At 39.9% G+C, this 20,493-nt stretch overlaps 1 protein-coding gene across 2 annotated transcripts; it reads right to left on the minus strand.

The window, feature by feature from the left end:
• Positions 1-1,363: 1,363 nt before the first annotated feature.
• On the minus strand, positions 1,364-13,626 carry septin5b (septin 5b). 2 transcript variants are annotated; one of them, XM_051412860.1, is made up of 11 exons: positions 13,074-13,626; positions 10,880-10,970; positions 9,219-9,305; positions 8,775-8,898; positions 7,638-7,772; positions 7,440-7,557; positions 6,647-6,748; positions 5,762-5,858; positions 5,539-5,674; positions 3,955-4,057; positions 1,364-3,813 (listed from the first exon to the last, which is right to left on the minus strand). In XM_051412860.1, the coding sequence occupies exons 1-11, from the start codon at positions 13,191-13,193 to the stop codon at positions 3,751-3,753; spliced, it is 1,176 nt and encodes a 391-aa protein (XP_051268820.1). In that variant the 5' UTR covers positions 13,194-13,626; the 3' UTR covers positions 1,364-3,750. The 2 variants fall into 2 exon arrangements, with proteins under 2 accessions (XP_051268820.1, XP_051268821.1); XM_051412861.1 differs by having other exon boundaries at positions 13,250-13,622.
• Positions 13,627-20,493: the final 6,867 nt, after the last annotated feature.

Below are 20,493 nucleotides of genomic sequence, written 5' to 3' on the forward strand. Positions count from 1 at the left end.
TGGAATAAAACATCTAATTTTAACCCTTTAAGGTTGTATCATTATATTTTTGCCCTATTTAACAATATATTTATATTTATTTGCATTTTTTTATATCAAATCTGATATTTTCTTCCTGTAAAATGTGATATAAAGTCCCCATTAAAATAAAATTTTAGCTTTTTTGAGCCATAAACTGAATTATATGACGTTACTATAATGAAACACATTAATGCTGCTGTTAATATTTAAACATTATTATACAACTTTATGAAATCTGCATTTTGTGGGTTTAAAAACATCTTAATTAAAAGAGTTAATAAAACTTAATCCTCACATTAATTAAACCCAACACAAAAACAAAGCAATAACTTAAATATGTGCAATATTTGAATTATTGGTGATTTAATTCCAGTTTGTTCCATTGATTCATTTTCTTTAAGTTCACATTATATTATTATTATAAAATATATCTACAACACAGCAACAGCCAAGTGTGAACCTATCGTCACCAGCCAGCCTAGGTCACGTAAAGCAAGTTTAGCTGCTCTCATTGGTGTCTCGCCTGCTCAAACAGGATCTGGTGTTCCAGATAAACAGTAAAATATGTTTGTGAACAGATTTGAGGAGAGAAATAGTCAACAACAGAATCTGGATCCATATCTGATCAGCACTGTTTGACAGTTTGATCTGAGTTTGGTGCGTTGAGCTGGACGGACTCACTGAGAATGAGCTGTCAATCACAAGGTAGCCCCGCCCTAAAGCATACCCTGCTTTATGGTCTGTTTTACTCTAAATGGGACCATCAGTTACTAAATGAACATCATGCTGTATGGAAGAAGACTGAAACTAGAGACTGAGACCAGAAACTCATCAGGAAACTGTTTACTGAGGGAATAAATCAACTGAGAAGTCGACTCATTTCTCCATAAGACTGAATGGTAATGGAGCCGCCCCCTGCTGGCCGTTACAAAGAATGCAGGTTTAAGAAACTTCTGTTGGCTTCACTGTTCAGAGCTGGACGCTGTGTTCATTATATATACAGTCAATGGCTACAACACAGCCTCTAGTTTAGCTACAACATAGCATAGCGATAATATAGTGAATCGCAGTAATTTTGGTTGGTGTAATCGTGACATTAAAGAATCATATAGTCCAATGTTAGATGTGTGGGTGTCTGCTGGGACATGTTGTATTTTATGTATTTTAATGTGTTATTCATCTGTGATTCTTATTACCATCTTCCTGGAAGTTATTTTTCTAATTCTTTTGTGTTAACATTTTCAATGAATATTTATGTATTTGTCACAGTGTTTGACTTTGTATATTTATATTATCCACAACTTTAGATAAAAGTCTTACTTACAGAAAAGACAACAGACACTTTTAGGTGGAAACAAAAACTTTATTTCACATTTTAACCCCGTTACGTGTCCTGGTTTTACTGTAAAGCACTCTGTAAAAGTGCCACACAAACAAAAGTTATTATTATTGTTATAACGATAATAAATTATTGGGATTTTACTCAAACTGTGACAGTTTCTCCGTAGGTGTGTGTAAAATACTGGCATAGTGAGAAATACTGATTGCTAAATATTATACACACAAACTCAAACACACGTGCTCTGAAGACTGAATCAGTGTACGGAGGATTGCTTTTACATGATTTTACCCTCTTTGATGTTCACAGTTATGATTGTACACTGCAACGCTTAATTCATGTTTAAAGGTTTTACATAAGGATGAGATTGTCTGAAGAGAGTTAACATGGCTTTACTGATGGCACACACTCACACTGAAGCTCTGAGGGTTAAAGTCCAGGTGAAAGGAAACTTTTTATCCTTTAAGATCACATCCTCGGTTATATTGTTCCCATATTTAACAAATTGTGCTAAAAACAACCAATCAAAAACTCAGTTTCTTTGTGTTTTTATATCAGAATCCAATCATTGTGTCTGAACGGGGCTCAGCAGCCTCCCAGTGAACACAACCTCAGAGACAGACAGTTTGACGACAGCGGTACCGAGGTGATTTATGGGAGTTTCCAGGTGGACTCGTAGCTAAAAGAAGCTGACTGTTGCTATCAGTAATGATTCCTGTTTCACCTGGACTTTAAAGGAGTTCTGATGGTTTGTCCAGTCGAGTCAATTTTATTTATTTATACCCGACACGCAATAGACAGAAATACAGATATATGTAGATGAGCCCGTTCTGAGTGGCTGCCTTTGGGTTTATTATTAATTAATAATTGCTGCTGTAGTATTGACATTTACTACTTCTTATGTTAAATAAAATCACTGTGTAACACTGAGGAGGATCTATTATCAGAAAGGAAATATAGATGGATGCCACTGAGTCCTACACACCTTTAAATGTGTGATCTGTACCCTTATTATAATCTGTGCTTTTACTTTATTTATTCTTTTAATTTCATCTTTTAAATTCTCCTTTTAATAAGCATTTTATGGCACCTTACTCGTCGGTTTTTATGTGTTTTGTGAAGCACTTTGTAATGAATAAAGTTATAAAACCACTCAGAATTAAAAGGTCTCAAACCATCAGCGACTTTCCCTCCACTCACACAGTCAGTGCATAAAGTACTAAATGAACTGTGGTCGGTGCATTTGTCTCATTTAGTGTTTCAAGTAGAAAAACAAACTCGTAAATCTACTGTGATCTAAAGCAGTGGTTCTCAACCTGAGGGTCGGGACCCTCGCTAGGGCACGTCAAAGCTTTACACGGGGGGTCGCAAGGCCTTCTTGATTTTAAGGTGTGCTAAAAAACTTAAAGAATATACACAGGCTTCATATATCTCTACATTTCATTCATTTGTGTGAAGAAAACTAAATTAAACTGTTTTACAGTTTATATTACACTGTAAAACCAGATAAGTTCATTTAACTCACAAAACTGTTTACGTAGACAATTTTAAGTTACACAAACTCAATTTTGCAAGTTAAAAAAATAAAATATTCTTTATCAAGTACCTTTAATAATTTTAAGTTACACTAAATTACTTAATTTCGAAATGTGTATTTGAACTGTGAAAAAAAGTACTACTTAAGCAAGAATGTTTTTCAACTTGCAAAATTGAGTTTGTGTAACTTAAAACTGTACAACAAACAAAGAGTTAAAATAACTTTTACTTAATATCTAAACTTTGTTGCTCTGAACATAAGCTGTATTAGAACAATTATCAGGAAGAAAACACTGAATTGATGAAAAAAGAAGCCTTATTAAGTCTGTATGATTATTAAAAATAAGATAAAAACAAAATACAGACAGATTTGTATAAAATGTTAAAAATATCAGAAAAACTTCTCTGATGAATATTGAATGGAAATATTAATTTCAAAAAAATGCTAAAAATGAACCCAAATCTCTGGTTTTACCCAAACTTCCTGCAGTTATTGAGTCACTGTTTGGGTTCATTGTTCAGTTTATCAGCTGTTCTGTGTTTATTGAATATAATCAGTTTACTCAGTGATGGATGAAGGTTGGGAACCACTGCTCTAAAGGTAACAAAGTGCAATCTACTCTCTATTGCCTAACTACACTCACTTGGCTAATGACTGCATTTTTTAAAAAAAAGCTAAATTTATGAAACATTTAAATCAGGTTGAAATACGCAGCATGCTGTCGCTCATCTACCGGTCAAACATTTCTTCACCTCGTCCCTTAAAGAGACAACGTTTTATGGAAAGTCTCTACTGTGTGTTCATCTCTGGGTTAAATGGCCGCTGATAGGAGGTCGGCGGGGGGGTCGGGGGGTCACAGGTCCTGCTCGTGCATCTGCTGCTGCATCTTCTGAAGCATCTGCTGCATCCTCCTCAGCTGCAGAGGAGATAAAGACGAGACAGAGAGAGTTACATAATAACACATATGGGTCATCATCTCACATCAGAGACGTGGTTATATAACCACCCGTCGCAATACATTATTCAGTATTCATCCAGGAGTCTTTTCCCTACTCACTTCTTCGTCTTTCCTTTTGATGAGTTTCTCCGTCTCCTCGTCCGGCGTGGACAGCGGCAGCAGCGGGATCGGGCTCTCTACCCGCTTATCTGCATTCATCTTACTGAGAGACAAACAGGAAGCTGCTGGGGTTTCATTTGTTTCACTGCAGTGGAGAAATCAGCTCGCACAGAGTTAAAACTGTGAGCAGAGACTGTCGGTGCATTACAGTAGAACATGAGACAGATAATCTTTTGATAAATCCTCTGGCGCCTCCCGGTGCTCCTAAGGGCGTTTACGAGAAGCCACCGGGCCCGAATGAAGAGCCGAGAGAGAGAGTTGATTATTGAGTCTCGTTCCCAGAACATCTGTATCTGAAGCCCTGGGAATCCGACTCAACAATCAACTGTCTTTCTCTGATTGTTCATCAAATTACAGATTAAAAATACAAAAAATACAAACTCTGTGTTCATGAAATGTTTAAATGCCACACATAGACGCTTTAAACCTGCAAATACTGAAGTTTAGCTACCTGGAGGCAGCAGAAACAAATTGAAAACACAATATCATTTCAGTCAGGACCACTTTCGTCAAAATATCTTATATTCCAAGCAGAATTACATTTGGCGGTATGGCTCTGTTCTGGGACCTCCTTGTCCTTCCGCGTGCCTACGTGGAAAACCTTAAGGCAGGGAGAGCACACCTCCCTGCCCTTCCATGTGCATACATGGAAAAGTTTAAGACAAGGAGAGCGGCAGCAGAGACCCCAGGTACAGAACAGAGCAGCATCAATGGCAATCAGAAAATGACATTGATTAATTAGAAACAACATAAAAAGGAGGAGCTGGGGTGGAGGTGGGTGCAAAAGGCTTGTAGAGGGAGCAGCAGAGATAGGCAGGCAGGCTAAAGCAGCTTAAATAAGGCGCCATGCATGATGTTTGCCAATTGGATGCTTGGGAAATCAGGTGAGCTGTCAGCTGACTGTGTATGGTATCCAATGGGAAGCTTAGAGGAATCAGCTGATGTATGTTTATGACTAGCTGTGATCGTATGATATAGCTGTAACTGAAAGCTAAGCCTGACTTCGTGCCCTGCCTGAACTAACGCTATGCTCAATATATCATCCCCTGTTAAAGGTCCAGTGTGAAATATTTAGGATGATTTGTCGTTCGTACAACAACAAAATAAGACGGAAAAAAATAGGAAAAAGAGCAAAAAATGACTAAATAGAAGCAGCTGTTGCACGTCATTACTTCTGTTCTTATATTAAATGTCTCCTCACCTAAAACTAACCAAAAAATTAAGAAAAGTGTGCAGGATTTAGCATCATCTAGCGGTGAAGTTGCAGATTGCAACCAACTGAATACAGCTCGCATCCAAGCTTCGGGAGAAACTACTGGGGTTACCAAACTTGCGAAAAAGAAACACGGCGGCCTACATAGAAGAGGACCCGCTCCCTCTGTAGATAAAAACATCTCATTCTAAGGTAACAAACACACAATTATTCTTATATTCAGGTGATTAAACACTAATAAAATCACACCTATAGATATTACATTCATAAATGTTTCACAACTGGACCCTTTAACTCCTCCCTGCTTTCACCTGGTCATGGTCTGGATGCACTGAGCTCTGTAGTTCTCGTAGTGGCAGTCGCTGGTGATGTCCTTCAGGTCGTGCATGTGGGTTCTTATCAGGATGGTCCTCAGCTTCACGAAGTCGCAGTGGGCCGGGTTCTCCACTGCACGCAGGAAACAGATTAACATCAGGGCTGGTTCGCTCGCAGGGTAATTACTGTCGTCGTGGTAATGGGAAGAGAGTTTCTTACCCTCCACAATGCCCCACGGGTAGAGCCTCCCTCTCACTCTCTGACCCCGGGCTTCAACCACGGTGTTGCTGCCGATCACTGCGAACGGGGTGCTCTCCTGTATCAGAGGTATTCAGACACTTTAAAGTAGTAAAACCAAAATATTAAAGTTCCTGTTTCACTTTAAACCTACAACAAGGAGGTTCAGTTTAATCCAGATGCCTCTACATGACCTACATAAACAAAATCATCAGAGAGTAGATTGGCTGCTTCTCTGTAGTTATTCTTAATGATGAGTTCTTACTGCAGTTTTATCATCTACGTCGGTGAATTAAGGATTTATTTCCACCAAACCAGAGTTGGTGATTGCTGGAAACACTAACAGAGACGCTTTTAATGGGTTTTATTCTGTTTCTGTCCACTTTGAATGAAGTTCTGATGATCTGAAGGTAAAATGAGTGTTTTTGTCTCTGGAGTCTGGTGGAGAGTGATAGTGATATTACGGCTGTTTGTGGTTAAACTAAAGGTCTATCTCTGTAGGGATCCTTTCCATAATGCTGTCAGACACTGACAATAACAACCTGGCCTGACTTTTACCAATATTTTTGCCACTATGAGAATTAAGGGTTGAGTTCGACCTGTGACCTGTGGTGGCTGTTGGAACAAAGATGGTTTTAGTGAGTTTTATTATACAGTTTGTTTTACAGTTATCAGCTTGGTAAAATGACTAGTTTTCTCAATGGAGTCTGGTCATGTGCTGGTGCTCCAGTGCGACATCTAGTGGCAGTGAATTCTGTCTATATAACCTCCAAACTGTCCTTTAGTAAATGTACTTAGTTACTTTCTTTTAAAATAAGGAATAATGGACTGTGTGATTTAGTCTCATCAGATCACAATCAAGCTCACCTTCAGCTCTTTATCCTGCCGCTTGAACTCCTCGTCCTCGTCAGAGTCGCAGTCAGGGAACTGGTAGATCTTTATCCCATACTTATCTATCTCTTCCCTCAGCTGGAAGGACAACACAACACATAAGAGACAGACAACAGTGGAAACAACCTCCCGCTGACTGCTGCCCCGTAGAAAGCTCTGCAACTCTCTGAGGAAGGTCTGAATCTTCCTAAAATGAGCTCAACACAAATCTAATGCTGAGGTTCGCAGCATATTTCTGGAGAAGACGGACATGAATATTACGATTGTGTGTTAAAGCTGGAGTCGGGATGTGGTTAGCCTAGCTTAGCATGAGATGAATATCATCTGTCTGAAAGAAAGCAACCAAGCATTTTCCCATAACGTTATAAACTATTTCTTTAAGAAAGTCCATAAAATTATTTTTAAAAAAGCAAAGAAATAATAAAATTCCAACCATAAAGTATTGATTAACAGTTCAAATAATTAGCTTAAAGTGATAGGAAATGTATCACATATTTAGCTGAAAGTAGAGTCTAAATAGTTGAGCAAATAAATAATAAATATACTTTATTCTTTCCAGTTTCAGTAAGTCATACATCTATTGTATTTATAGAGTCTTTGTGGGTTTAATTTAGTGCAGAAATATTAATTAAGACACTAAAAACGCTGTGCAGACAGAAAGGTTGGTAAGACTGAGAAAAACTTTACATCCTGTCTCATACTGATTCAATCTGGTGCTCGTGGATAACTTATGTAATCAATATGTTGTGTAGCTGCTTCGTGGTCTCACCCGCTCTTTGAGTTTCTTTATCTCACTGGGAGTGAGGCAGTCGGCCTTCGCGATGAGAGGAACAACGTTAACTTTATCCTGCAGGGCCTTCATGAACTCTATATCAACGGGACGAAGCCTGCAGGAGCACACAAACCTCACTGAGCACTTTAATACGTACAAAGCTCATGTGTTTGAAGACGGTACTGCGTGCGTTACCCGTGTCCAAACGGCGGTATGAAGTAGAGGCAGCAGTGCACCCGGTTGTCCTGGATGTTCTTCCTGTTGAGTCCGCTCTCGTCTCTGAAGTAGTGTTCAAACTGCTGGTCGATGTAGTCGGTGACGGCCCTCCAGCTGCAAAGCACAAACAGGTCCGTCACATATTTATGTGATTTTACTATAAACCCACCAAACTCTTAAAGGAATAGTTCAGTAATTTGGGAAGTTTGTTTATACTCGCTTTAATGCAGAGACCGTTAAAATAGTAAAAGTAACAATTAACAGATTAACAGTTGAAATTAGCTACAAGTTATTTAATGATGAATATTCAGCTCAAGCATTATTGCTGCTGATGTTCAGTTTGAGGAGCTTTATCATCCTGCGTCAGATGAACAGCAGGTGATGAAGGTGTCACTGATGAAGTGTGCAGTTTTCACACAGCGGGACACAAACTGAGCGATATTTACTCCTCTTCTGGTCATTAAAACAACGCAGGTCTGCACATTAAATCCACCCAGTTAATTAAAAAACAGCACCCTCAAAGTGAAACTGATACTGAATCCAAACAAAGAGCAAAAACCACATCAGCATCTTCTGACCTTCAGGTGCTTGTTTCTTCTTATTAAGCTGTAGAATCATTATTTATCATTTATAATAATAACAGTTTAAATACGTCAATCAAAGGGCTGTGACAGATTTTGCTATACAGCAAAAAAAATAAAAATATAAAACCTTTTCCTCAGTTAAAAATCAAATCAATACTCCGGACTAACGGAAACTACAGACCAAGCAGACAAAGCAGATCAAATGAGGAAAACCTGGAAAACCTGGACATTTAGGGAGCAGTTTTCCAGTCCTGGAAACACCTGGAAATTGATTAATATGAACAAATATCCTGGAGGATGTTACAGGTGAGAAGAGGAGAAGTCTTTATAAAACATGAAACTATGTTTTTACAGAAGCAAAGCAGCAGTTTTCTTTCATTTTCATGTTGAACAGAAGAGCTGCAGCTTTTATTTTATACGTGGGTGAAAACACAGAGACACAGAGCTGAAAGGGAGGGTCAGGTGAGCTGTGTGTGTGTGTGTGTGTGTGTGTGTGTGTGTGTGTGTGTGTGTGTGTGTGTCAAACACTCACCACTCAGTGTTGTTGACGGCGTCTCCGAACCCCGGCGTGTCCACGATGGTCAGCTTCAGCTTCACGCCCTTCTCCTCAATGTCCACCGTGTGCTTCATGATCTCCACCGTCTGACTGATTCGCTCTTCAGGTCAGAAACATCACACAGGTGTTACACACAGGGTGTTTACAGCAAACCAGACTACACTCAAAAAAAGTAATGTTTTATTATGATTAAATTAAACAATTTGCATCAATTTGTTGAGTTATGACCATTGACATATATGTATATATCAGGTTATGAGTCAACAAATGTTACTACATTGAGTTCAAGGAATCAGTTTCCTCTACAATAAAGGGTATTTTTAATTAACACTTAATAATAATTGGTAGAATAAATCAGTTTCAACAGTGTTTGAGTTAAAATATCGGATTACAGTGAGAACTGCGATATCGGAGACTCACCCTCCGCGTTGAGCAGTTTTCTGTCTTTGTGCAGATCAGTGAGGAACAGACTGTTCACCAGAGTGGATTTACCCAGACCGGACTCACCTGTGACACAGAAACACTCATTAAAGCAGGTTGCTCCTCATTGGGAATGGTGGTGGAGATATTTAGATCTTTAAATTCTAAAATACATGTTTCCTCTCACCTGTAGTGATATTTATCAATTCTCCAATATAAAGGAACCAGATGGCAGTCGGCTTGAGGCGCTCACAGTGCCCAAAAAATACCAGAAGCTGTCATACATTGACATACATTGTTTATCCAGTCTGAAGCCACATTTCTACCATCCACTGTTTAGATCTTGGTGCTTTTTAACTCTAGATTTGAACCGGATGAAGGATTTTAGTCATCGGACGTCTGGATCTTAAGTTATCAGAGAAACAAGCTGAGCTAACGTTAGCAGCAGCTCGGCTCGCAGCCCCTCCGGGACGTCCTTTGTCTGTCCAACAGCGTGGGAGAAGCAGTGATTGTTAAGGTGGAACTGCTTTATTCAGTGTGTTTAAGGTGGAACTGCTTTATGCAGTGTGTTTAGTGGTTTTAAACAGCGGGTCTGTTTGTGTTGGAGAGGAGGAGACCTCTGTGGATCATTGGGCTCCCGGTAGAAACCTCCTGAACCATGAACACTGAAGGAATCCTAACCGGGAGAAGCTGACTGCAATGGTGGTGAAGACAACAACTCCCATGATCCCACGCTGCTTCACCACCTCATCAAACTTTCTACACAAGTTAAGTTAGACTGTCCAACATGAACACCTTATATCTACCGTGTTGTTCACCCAGACGCATCCGAGACCGTTAGAAGCCCGACTGAGACTGAAACATCAACATCATTTGACTCAAACATCACTCTGATGTTCTTTTGCTTTCCAGAATTGAACAAAATGAACATAAACCTCCGACTGAGATTTTCCTCATTTAAATAACATTATCCATCCTGCCGTCTTCATAATGGGGAATTAATGGACTCAGAATTGTTTAACAGGACAACACTGGTGCATCCTTCAGACTGCGGGGATCGAGCTCTTCACGTTTGGTCCCTCAGGATGTTCAAAATGCTTCTGATGGATTTAAACTGTAATTAAATGGAGAGCTATTATCTTGTTCCTGAACATTAACATTTAACAGACACTTTCACAGGACACATTAAACTTGTGAAGACTGAGTGAGATGGTGCGGAGGTGTGGTGGTAAATCTGCCTCCCGACGAGGACATCCTGCACGAGTTGGAGGATTTTAGTGTGAAGAGAACTTTGGATTTGATCCACGTGCAGAAGTGGTGCACATGGAGCTCTATTAACATAAAATTCAATAGCAAAAAGTGTAATTAATGAATTAAAATGTGTGTTTATAAGCTCAATCCATTGACAGAATATATAAAGGACAGTTTCTGGGTCTGTGAAGTGTTTTAAACCTGCAGTCTATGTAACGGCCAGCAGGGGGCGGCTCCATTACCATTCAGTCTTATGGAGAAATGAGTCGACTTCTCAGTTGATTTATGAGCTCAGTAAACAGTTTCCTGATGAGTTTCTGGTCTCAGTCTCTAGTTTCAGTCTTCTTCCATACAGCATGATGTTCATTTAGTAACTGATGGTCCCATTTAGAGTAAAATATCCATCTCACCTGCCACCATGAGGGTGAAGTCAAATCCTTTTTTCACCGACTTCCTGTGCACCTGGTTGGGCAGCGTCGCAAAACCGACATAATCTTTCTCCTGGAAACAATCAGACACATAAAAATAAAATATTAAATTAGTTGTAGTGACTCAGCAGAAACTATAGAAGTGGAGAAAAAAGACGTTAAAGTAAACTGAAAAAGAAATATGCTGCATTAATTTACCCCAAAACCACCCAATTACCATAGGAGCTCAGAAACTGCACTCAGCCTGGCAAATACTTTAATTTCAGTATTATTTGCGGTTCATATCTTATAGGAATCTCTGTGTTTGTTTCTGTCCGAGTATTATTATTCTGTGTTTTTGTTTTTCAGGTTTTGTAGTAACTTCAGATACTAATAGACAGACATATTTTATATATTATATATTATAACTGTATGTAGGACAGTGTGAGTCGTAATGGCCGACCCGGGGGCCTGATCTGGGTCAGATCTTCCTGCTCAGCTTGGTGCTGCAGCGTGCTACAGTAGCTGTGTTAGTAGGACATCCAAGAGTCCTTTTCATGTTTTATTGAAGAAGCGGAGAGAGACTGAGAGCGTGCCCTGAGGTTCTCCCAAGTATTCATAATACAGAATGGCAGGCAGTGCCAAGAGGGGGCGGGGAGCGACAACGCAACGGCATACAGCTCCAAAACGAGTAAAGAGGAGCATTTGAAACAGCAGTGGAATAACACGGAGGCTTTACGGAGACAGATGGTGTGTGATGTGAACTCCCATCATGCATTTAAAACGTTTCCATTTGAGCATACAGAAAGCTTTTAATACCAAACCTAATGTAGAGTGCATTAGCTCCACTGCTGAGGGAGTGAGTAGGGATCTGTGCGTATGGGGATGCGGGGGTGTTTTGGGTATTGCTTCCATATTGACATGTTGTCTGTGGATGCATGTCACTCCCACTCACACACACACACACACCACAGAAACACACAGACTGCTGGGTAACACCAGCACGCCGCGTCCAGGCGTCCACTCACTCTGACTCACTGACGACATGAAAAAGAAGCGAGAAGCAGGATGAAGGTTATGAAAGCTGCTCGTGGGATTTTTGGGGATGTATATCTGAAAATAAAAGCAGCGAGGGCGGCGAGGGAGACGCTGCATGAAACACACACTGCGATGTTCGGTGTCCCTGATTCTCCATCGATGTCCAGAGATTGAATGTTTTCTTAGCATTAAGCTGGCTGTGTTTACTCTGTACACTATAATGTGATAAGTTATTTTAACTCCTTTTAAAAAACCTGTTTAAACTGATTAGACTGAACATTTTAAGTGACACAAACTCTGTTTTGTAAGTTCAAGAAGATTCTTGATGAAGCAGCTTTTATTACGTTTTACTAGATATTTTGTTTTCAGAGTACAAATACAAATTGAGTCAGTATTAATTAAAATTACTGAAGCTAATTGATCGAGAATATATATATATTTTTTGTTAATTTATCTGGGATTACAGTGTACCGGTGAATACTGGTTATTACGGATCCCGGTGCTTTTCATGGCAAGGAGCGTAGCTGCTAGGATTGGCTATGTGGTTGTGAAAGTGTATATTTTAAAGCTGCAGTAGGTAACTTTCAGAAAAATACATTTCTGTCATATTCACTGAAACGTTGTCACTACATCCTGATAATCTGTGAAATACTCAGCTTCCTCTGTAGAATTACGAACAGGAGAATATTATATTACATTAGACAACAGATCCTCATCAATGTTTCACACTGGACCTTTAAATAGTTTCATATGTAGAAATTCTGATTTAAAAAGCTCTTTTTCTACTCTTGATGAATCCTGTAACAACTGAGGCTTTTTTTTTTTTTTTGCCTATTTATTAATTACAGTCACATTTAAGCAGCTGGATTCACTGAATGTTTGATATCGACTCATCGCCTCTGCTCTTGAGTCCCAGATGTGTACAGATGTGTACAGATGTGTACAGTGAGTCCACAGTGACAGGGGGAAGACAAAGAAGGGATGTCTGACATGACAGAGCCGGGTCACTGCCTCCAAAACAAAGGCACAGTCCTGCAGGTGCGACACAGCAGGCTTTTATTTTGTAGGAACCACACACACACACACACACACACACACACACACACACACAACACACACACACACACACACACACACATTAGCCCGCTGCGTATCTTACCTCTCCATCATCTGTGTCATGGAGCCGAATTCCAGGAGACATCAGCCGGTGTGAGGTTGGACCGACAGCCGCATCCACCCAGCAGGACGGTACCGGAGGAGGGAACGAACGCACCGTCATTAATCGATTAATTACCTCAGCATCCCATCTGTGACGCGCTCTGGGTCATTAATTACCTGCGGGAGCTTACCTGACCGGGGCGCGCGGCTCCTGTACCTGCTGTTGGCCGTCATCCTCGGACTCGGGGGTGGGAGGGGGGGGGGAGAGACTGCGTCCGGAGCTGGAGGACCGGGGCGGGTCTGATCGATATTCCACCGCCACCGGAAGGAGAAGCGTCCAATAAAAGCTCTCACGTGCGGGGAATGGATCTATATGACATTAAAATAACCCCCCAGCATCGCTCATGGTGCCGCGGACGCAGGACTGGATCATCCAACCGGACTCTCTGAGCTCTCAGCCTTTATTGTGTCACACTCTGGGTGCAGGTCCTGTCAGTCACCAGGCGGTGGCGGTATCGATCTGCACACTGTCAACCTGTTCTCTCATTAATGAACTGACTCTGAGACATATTTTATCTTTATTTTATATTATATTAAAACTGTACGATGAACGCAAACAGTGAAATGATTGATTTAAATGAATTATAAGCAGATTATTTCCTGTTTATAAAGCTTTCTATACAACCCTCTGTATTCTGTATTATTTAATAATTCACTGTTGTTCTATTTACTTCACATTTCTTCACAGAAATGAACCAAACACTGAGATATAGACCTACTGTGTATATTTTATAACTTTTCTTGCACTCATTAAAATGAAGAAGACCCCCTGTGAGGCTTTGGCGACCTCCAGTGGGGGCCCCGACCCTCAGGTTGGGACCCCTATTATATTGATATTTGCTTTGAAAAGCCCACAAATGAAGATATTTGAACACTAAAGCAGTGAAATATCTAAATTAGAAATCAATAAATTAAACTGATCACTGAGTCTAAAATGTGGCCACAGCAGATCAATTTTACACCTTATTTTATAAATCAATGAGTTCAATTAGACAGCAAACTGGAGTCATGATTGTTTAGTTGTGGAAGCTGCCACCCCTCTGTGGTTCCCAACCTGTGGCGGGACCCCCACTACAGGTCCCCAAAGCCTCACAGGGGGGTCTTCTTCATTTTAAGGGGTTTAATAAAACTTAGAAAATACACAAAGTACTTATATGTGACCTTTATATCAGCACTTTGTTTATTTGTGTGAAGAAAACTAAATAAAAATGTTAAAGTTTCAATTTATATTTAAGTTATAAACTTTACCTGAACACAAACTATATTCACAGAACTTCAACATCCGATCAAACAACCAAAGAGCTGCAAGAACAGAGAAGAAAACACTGGATCTGTTAAAAAAAGAAGCCTATTAAGTCTGTTTGATAAAACTATATTGGAAAAATACACAATACAGACAGAGAACTGTACAAAAATATCAGTGAAACTCATCTCTGATCAATATTCAGGAAATACTCTCTGGTTTTACACAAACTTCCTGCAAGGAATTTGACTCCATTGCTCTCAATGTACAAACACAGAATAAACATAAATAAACAGAACAAGCTCAACAAGATGTACAGTTATATATAAACAAACAAAACCAATACCATTTGTAGACAGTGGACAATAGTGCAAAGGATGCTGAAATAAATATTTATGTGCAGGTTTTACATTACATAAGACAGGATATACAGTATAAATAAGTATAAATATAAATCCTGTATGTGTGAATGATTTTATGATAATATTTATGCTTTAAAAAAGAAACTGAATTTTAACAGTGAAAACATAAATAACAAACAGTTTACAGATGCAGTGGATGTTACAGAGATTGTTTCTGACCCTGTGTGTTCACTCAGAGTGATGGTTTGTGGGTAGAAACTGTTTGGGAGGGGAGGGCCAGTTCATTATCACAGCCAAAGTTTGTTTATTATCACTTTATTTATTGATATAATGATTATATGTATTGATTTTCAATTTACTTTATGGGGCTTAGAATGGTCTAATGTGCATATTGTGTCCTTTCAAAATAAAACTTCCGCTTTCCCAGGACACATCAAGGTAAGAACAATAAAACAAATACATTAGAAACTTAATTTCTTACATAATCACATCAGTTAAAACCACAAATAAACCAACAATAGAATCACCAATAGATTCATGGATCATAATGTTATGTTATCGCTGTATACACAAACACATACAGTGGGTACGGAAAGTATTCAGACCCCTTTAAATTTTTCACTTTGTTTCATTGCAGCCATTTGCTAAAATCAAAAAAGTTCATTTTATTTCTCATTAATGTACACTCAGCACCCCATCTTGACAGAAAAAAAACAGAAATGTAGAAATTTTTGCCAATTTATTAAAAAAGAAAAACTGAAATATCACATGGTCATAAGTATTCAGACCCTTTGCTCAGTATTGAGTAGAAGCACCCTTTTGAGCTACTACAGCCATGAGTCTTCTTGGGAATGATGCAACAGGTTTTTCACACCTGGATTTGGGGATCCTCTGCCATTCTTCCTTGCAGATCCTCTCCAGTTCTGTCAGGTTGGATGGTGAACGTTGGTGGACTGCCAGGGGAGCTGACCAAGGGAGGTGTGCGGCTACCTATGTTCCGGTGTGCCAGAGGCTCTACGTCCTTGGAGTCTTTCCATTTACACCTCAACAGATTCATACCAGGTTTGTGCCTGTCAGACATGCTGATTCATGTGTTGTGTTGTGTGTCCAAGAATATTTTCCTATTTAATATTTTATGTATAAGTCAATGTACTTCTAGGGACTAGTGCCAATAGCCTAAACTTCCAAGTTTACCTGCTGGAAGGGCTACACAGGTGGAACCAGGACCGGGGTGGTGCTGCCCTGTGTACAGGACCATCTGCTCTGCGCAATTACTCAGGGGACTTGCTTACCTGCGTTAACAGTAACTAGGAGAGGCTGTTCGGCAGGAAAGTGGCACCAGAGTTCTGCCCACCATCACGTTACACTGATAAGAATTTGTGGACAAATTGGTAATATAAATCTGTTTTCATTATGTTTGGCAGAGCCGTGTTCGGAGCAATTGTGAAATATTTTACAATAATACACCTGTGATTGCAGTACATCAGTATTACTATGCCAAACAAAAACTGTTGCTGCATCTGTGCCTTGCCTGATTAACTTATCATCTGTTGTTTTAGGTGAGCTCATAGGGGTGCAGTATCTGTTCCGGCAGACTGGTCAGGCACTGCAGGATATGCACCCTGATTCAGAGGTGACAGCTCAGCTCATTGAAGAGCATGATGTGGAGGATGACGTGGGGGAAGATGAGGGCCTCTCTGACCTCATAGACGACCCCACACTGCTGGACATAGAGGCTCCTGATACACCTACCCTGGCTCCTGGCACTGCCACCCTGGCCCTTGGCAGAACCCTGGCTCCTGGCACCTCCTCCCTGGCTTCTGGCACTGCCACCCTGGCCCCTGGCAGAACCACTCTGGCCCCTGGCACCTCCTCTCCGCCTTCAGGTTCATTGACTGAGGCCGAAGATGAAACTATGGTAAATAGCCGTATGATCATTTTAAAATATGTATATGGATAAAAAATGAAGTTCTCAGCACTATTTTTAGAGTATGTATGCATATCACATATTTCGTTAAATCCACTACATCAGTAAAAGTGTCATTAAAGTGTCAGTGAAGGTTTTACATTGCGATTTTCTATTTTCTGTTTAATAATTTTCATAGGCTGTGGAAGACCAGAATGTGCCTTGATACCAGCATGTAGACCGGCTTGTTGAGTACTTGGTGGAGCTATGTGGTCAGACCTCAGCAACCAGCAGGCGGACACAATTGTACACCTGTGGGAGAGCCTGGACAAAGGAGACAAGAAGCGGGTGGTTTATGCTGCACAACACCAAGAGAGACTTTTGAGTGGTCGCTGTAGAACACCAAAGAAGCCCTCAAAAACTCCTGGTGTGGAGAGCACCACTTGCTGCATGCTAGGTGCAAGTAGTGCACCTGCCCAGTGGCCAGATTGCTGTCGGATAGTGGAGAACATTTTTATAAGACTGTGCTATCTGTACCCAAGCCCAGTGAGGAAGGGTAAGGGGGCAGATTCCCGGTGGTCCTTAATTCTCAGGGACTATTGGAAGATCAGGCAGTTGGTGGTTGGCAACTCCCGGGTGATGGAGAGAACTGGACTCCAGCTGGTAGAAGTCAATCAGAACACACTGATACAATGGCACAATGATAGGCAAAAGAGGCAGGAGCTTTCTGTACTGGTGCAAGGCACGGCATTGCCTCCAGCCCTTGCCGTGGCTGAAGAGCCTCTTCAGGAGGCAAGAGTGCTCCCCACTGAGCCCGTTCCAGCACACCAGGAACACCAGTACCGGCTGCCGGAGAGCACAGCCGGTCAGGCACAACAGCGGCAGACACCGCGTCCCTTACTCCCAAGGGGGGCAGCAAAGAGACAGCTGTTTGCCACTCCCTCAGCACCAGCACCCTTGGTCCACCCCAGCACCCCAATCGCGCATGCAGGACAGGCTGTTTTTTTCATACCTGTAGTGGCAGCATGTCAGGGCACTAATCCACAAACAGGTGCACCAGCAGACACACAGGGAGCTGGTGCCCTAAAAGGCCTTACAGGCGAACGGTGCAAGCCAACACTAACAAAAAGTGTGGCCAGTTCCTCACTGCTAATACGGAAACACTTTCCAAGGAGGACTGGTTGGCGGAAATGAGGAGAAAGTAATGCCACTATAAATAGGTTTATTGTAAATAGTTTAAAAGATGTTTTATTATTATTCTGTGCTGTTTTATTATTATTATTATTATTATTACGTGTGCTGTGTTATTGTTATTCTGCGTTCTGTGTTCACTGTAAATAAACAGTATTTTTTGATTCTGAAGTGTTTTATAATCTGTTTTGATTACATTTTTAGCTAAATGTTTTAAAGAGTTCGGTCTAGACCTGCTCTATTTGAAAAGTGTCCTGAGATAACTTCTGTTATGAATTGGCGCTATACAAATAAAATTTAATTGAATAGAATTGAATTAAACTTTTCCCTTGCTTCCTTTTTGTCCATTAAAAACAAAACTAGTGGGTATTTTTATTGACAACAACAATAAGTGTGATAATAATGTCATAATGGTGGTGATGTGACATTTGGTAACAGCAAGATGGTATGTTATTTATTTATTAGGTTAATTTCACCTCATTGATACATTTGATACTTGAAAAGACAATACATTATAAACCACAAACAGAAAAAGACAAGTAATATACTATAAAATTGTATGGGAGGTGGTTTCTGATATACGCCACATAGAGGAGATGTAGGGAAAGATCCAAGTCATGATATCAGCCTTTGCAGAGGGCATTCCAGACCTTCAGGTAGGTGGGAGAGGTAGAAAACGATAACAAATAATTATTCATTATTTACATTAATAATGTTGCCTATATGACACATTTCACATATGAAATTATTTAGTATTTATTCTTAGTTTTATATATAAACAGAAGCCTAAATTGAAATCTTAGTAAGCCTAGAACATTTAAAATAGCAGAGAATGCATGCAGAAATAACAATGAATGTAATTGTGACGTCAATGACAGTTCATTACCCTTGGGTAAATTGAACGTAGCATTCCCAGTGTAGCCGGTTCGAATCCCGTCTGAAGTATTTAAATTATCAAAAGTTTCCTACTTGTGTCCAAGCACCCAAAAATACTGACCACAGATCAGCGAAGTGCTGTAAAATAACTGATCTGTTTGTCTATCCAGCACCACTTCATGAGGAGGTTGGTTCCACTTTGACTAACACAAACTAACTTAATAAAACAAATGTTTTAAGTTGTAACAAAGGATATTGCAAATTTTAGAATATGGTTAACTAACATAGACACAACATAATAAATTATTTAAATATTGAAATCCTTGTATTATATTATTTGATTTAACCTTTATTTAACCAGGTAAAATCCCATTGAGATTAGGAACATATTTGTTGTTATATGAACATAGCCAATGCATATACAAATGGTCAATTAGTGAATTTGAATAGCTGTGAAATTATGGGTGGGCTTTTCTAAACCTACACATCTGCAGTGCGCCGCCTGTGTACCTCTCACTTGTGGTCTGATACTATGGTTGACACAGTGGTCAAATGTATAACTAGTCTGGTACCTGTTACATTAAAAATAGGATTGGTCTCAAGTTTCTAGGTGGATGATGGTGTAACATTTTATTTAATCTACTACTACACTGTTAACATTAAAAGTGATTTGAGTTCAGGTTATTGCAGCACAACAGAAACATTTATTTTGTAGGGGACAGAAACAGAACAAGCTGTGTGTGTGCGCATGTGGAGCCTTTGCTTTATTATTATTATACACTCTTACATCAGTAGACGCCCAACCTAACTCACTCTTGGTGGTGGCCTGGGATGGTATCAAACTCCCGGCCTGAAATATTGTCCCAGTCCGCCCCTGATGATGACACACTCAACTCGATGGGTAGCTAGCTGAGCAAGTTGGTAATCAAAATCATTCCCATCATAGGAACGACTGTCTGGCCCTAACTGGTTAGAGAGTAACAGATCAGAGGTATTAAAGGATGTTTAACTGGTTAGAGAGTAACAGATCAGAGGTATTAAAGGATGTTTAACTGGTTAGTAATGTGGAGTTCAGCTCAGCTAACATCACTGAAGATTAAACATTAAATAGGCCATCCTAAATGGAAGCTAGTTTGTCATTACTGATGTGTTTGTCAGATTGTCATGGACAAAGAATAGCACTCATGTTCATGAATGTGTATTATATTCACGTAAATCGCTAATTAGCCATCATGCTAGGTAAACTTGCAAACTCACCTGGTTTATACTATTTTTAAATCAAATGCCAAATAAATATGTTGATTTAGAGTTTCACTCCTTATTTAGTGAGTAGTGAGCTAGTTTCTACCTTTGCACTTGCTAGCCTCAGAGCACCTGAAGAGTAACTGCTTGTTCATCGTATACAACCTCCTGGACAACTTTCAGCTAGTCTGCATGGAAGGTGGCAACCCTAATAATATATTATATCTGTTACTCTCTAACCTGTAAGGGCTACACAGTCGTTCCTATGATGGGAATGATTTTGATTACCAACTTGCTCAGCTAGCTACCCATCGAGTTGTGTGTGTCATCATCTTACCCAAACATTAGAGTCTCCGCGCTCAACTAAAGCGCATTAAGAGATTAATGGTTACTTTGAGATATTTACAGTAGTTTCAGTGACAATAACTTTAATGCACTTCATTTTATGGTTTCAACTGCAGTGTGTAACACCGCATTTCACCGCAGTGAATGTCATCGAAATTAATAAAATGAAGAGGCTGTTTGGAATGAAATAGTTTTT

This window comes from Dicentrarchus labrax, unplaced genomic scaffold (genome assembly GCF_905237075.1).
Source record: "Dicentrarchus labrax unplaced genomic scaffold, dlabrax2021, whole genome shotgun sequence".
In the NCBI taxonomy this organism is placed as follows: domain Eukaryota; kingdom Metazoa; phylum Chordata; class Actinopteri; family Moronidae; genus Dicentrarchus; species Dicentrarchus labrax.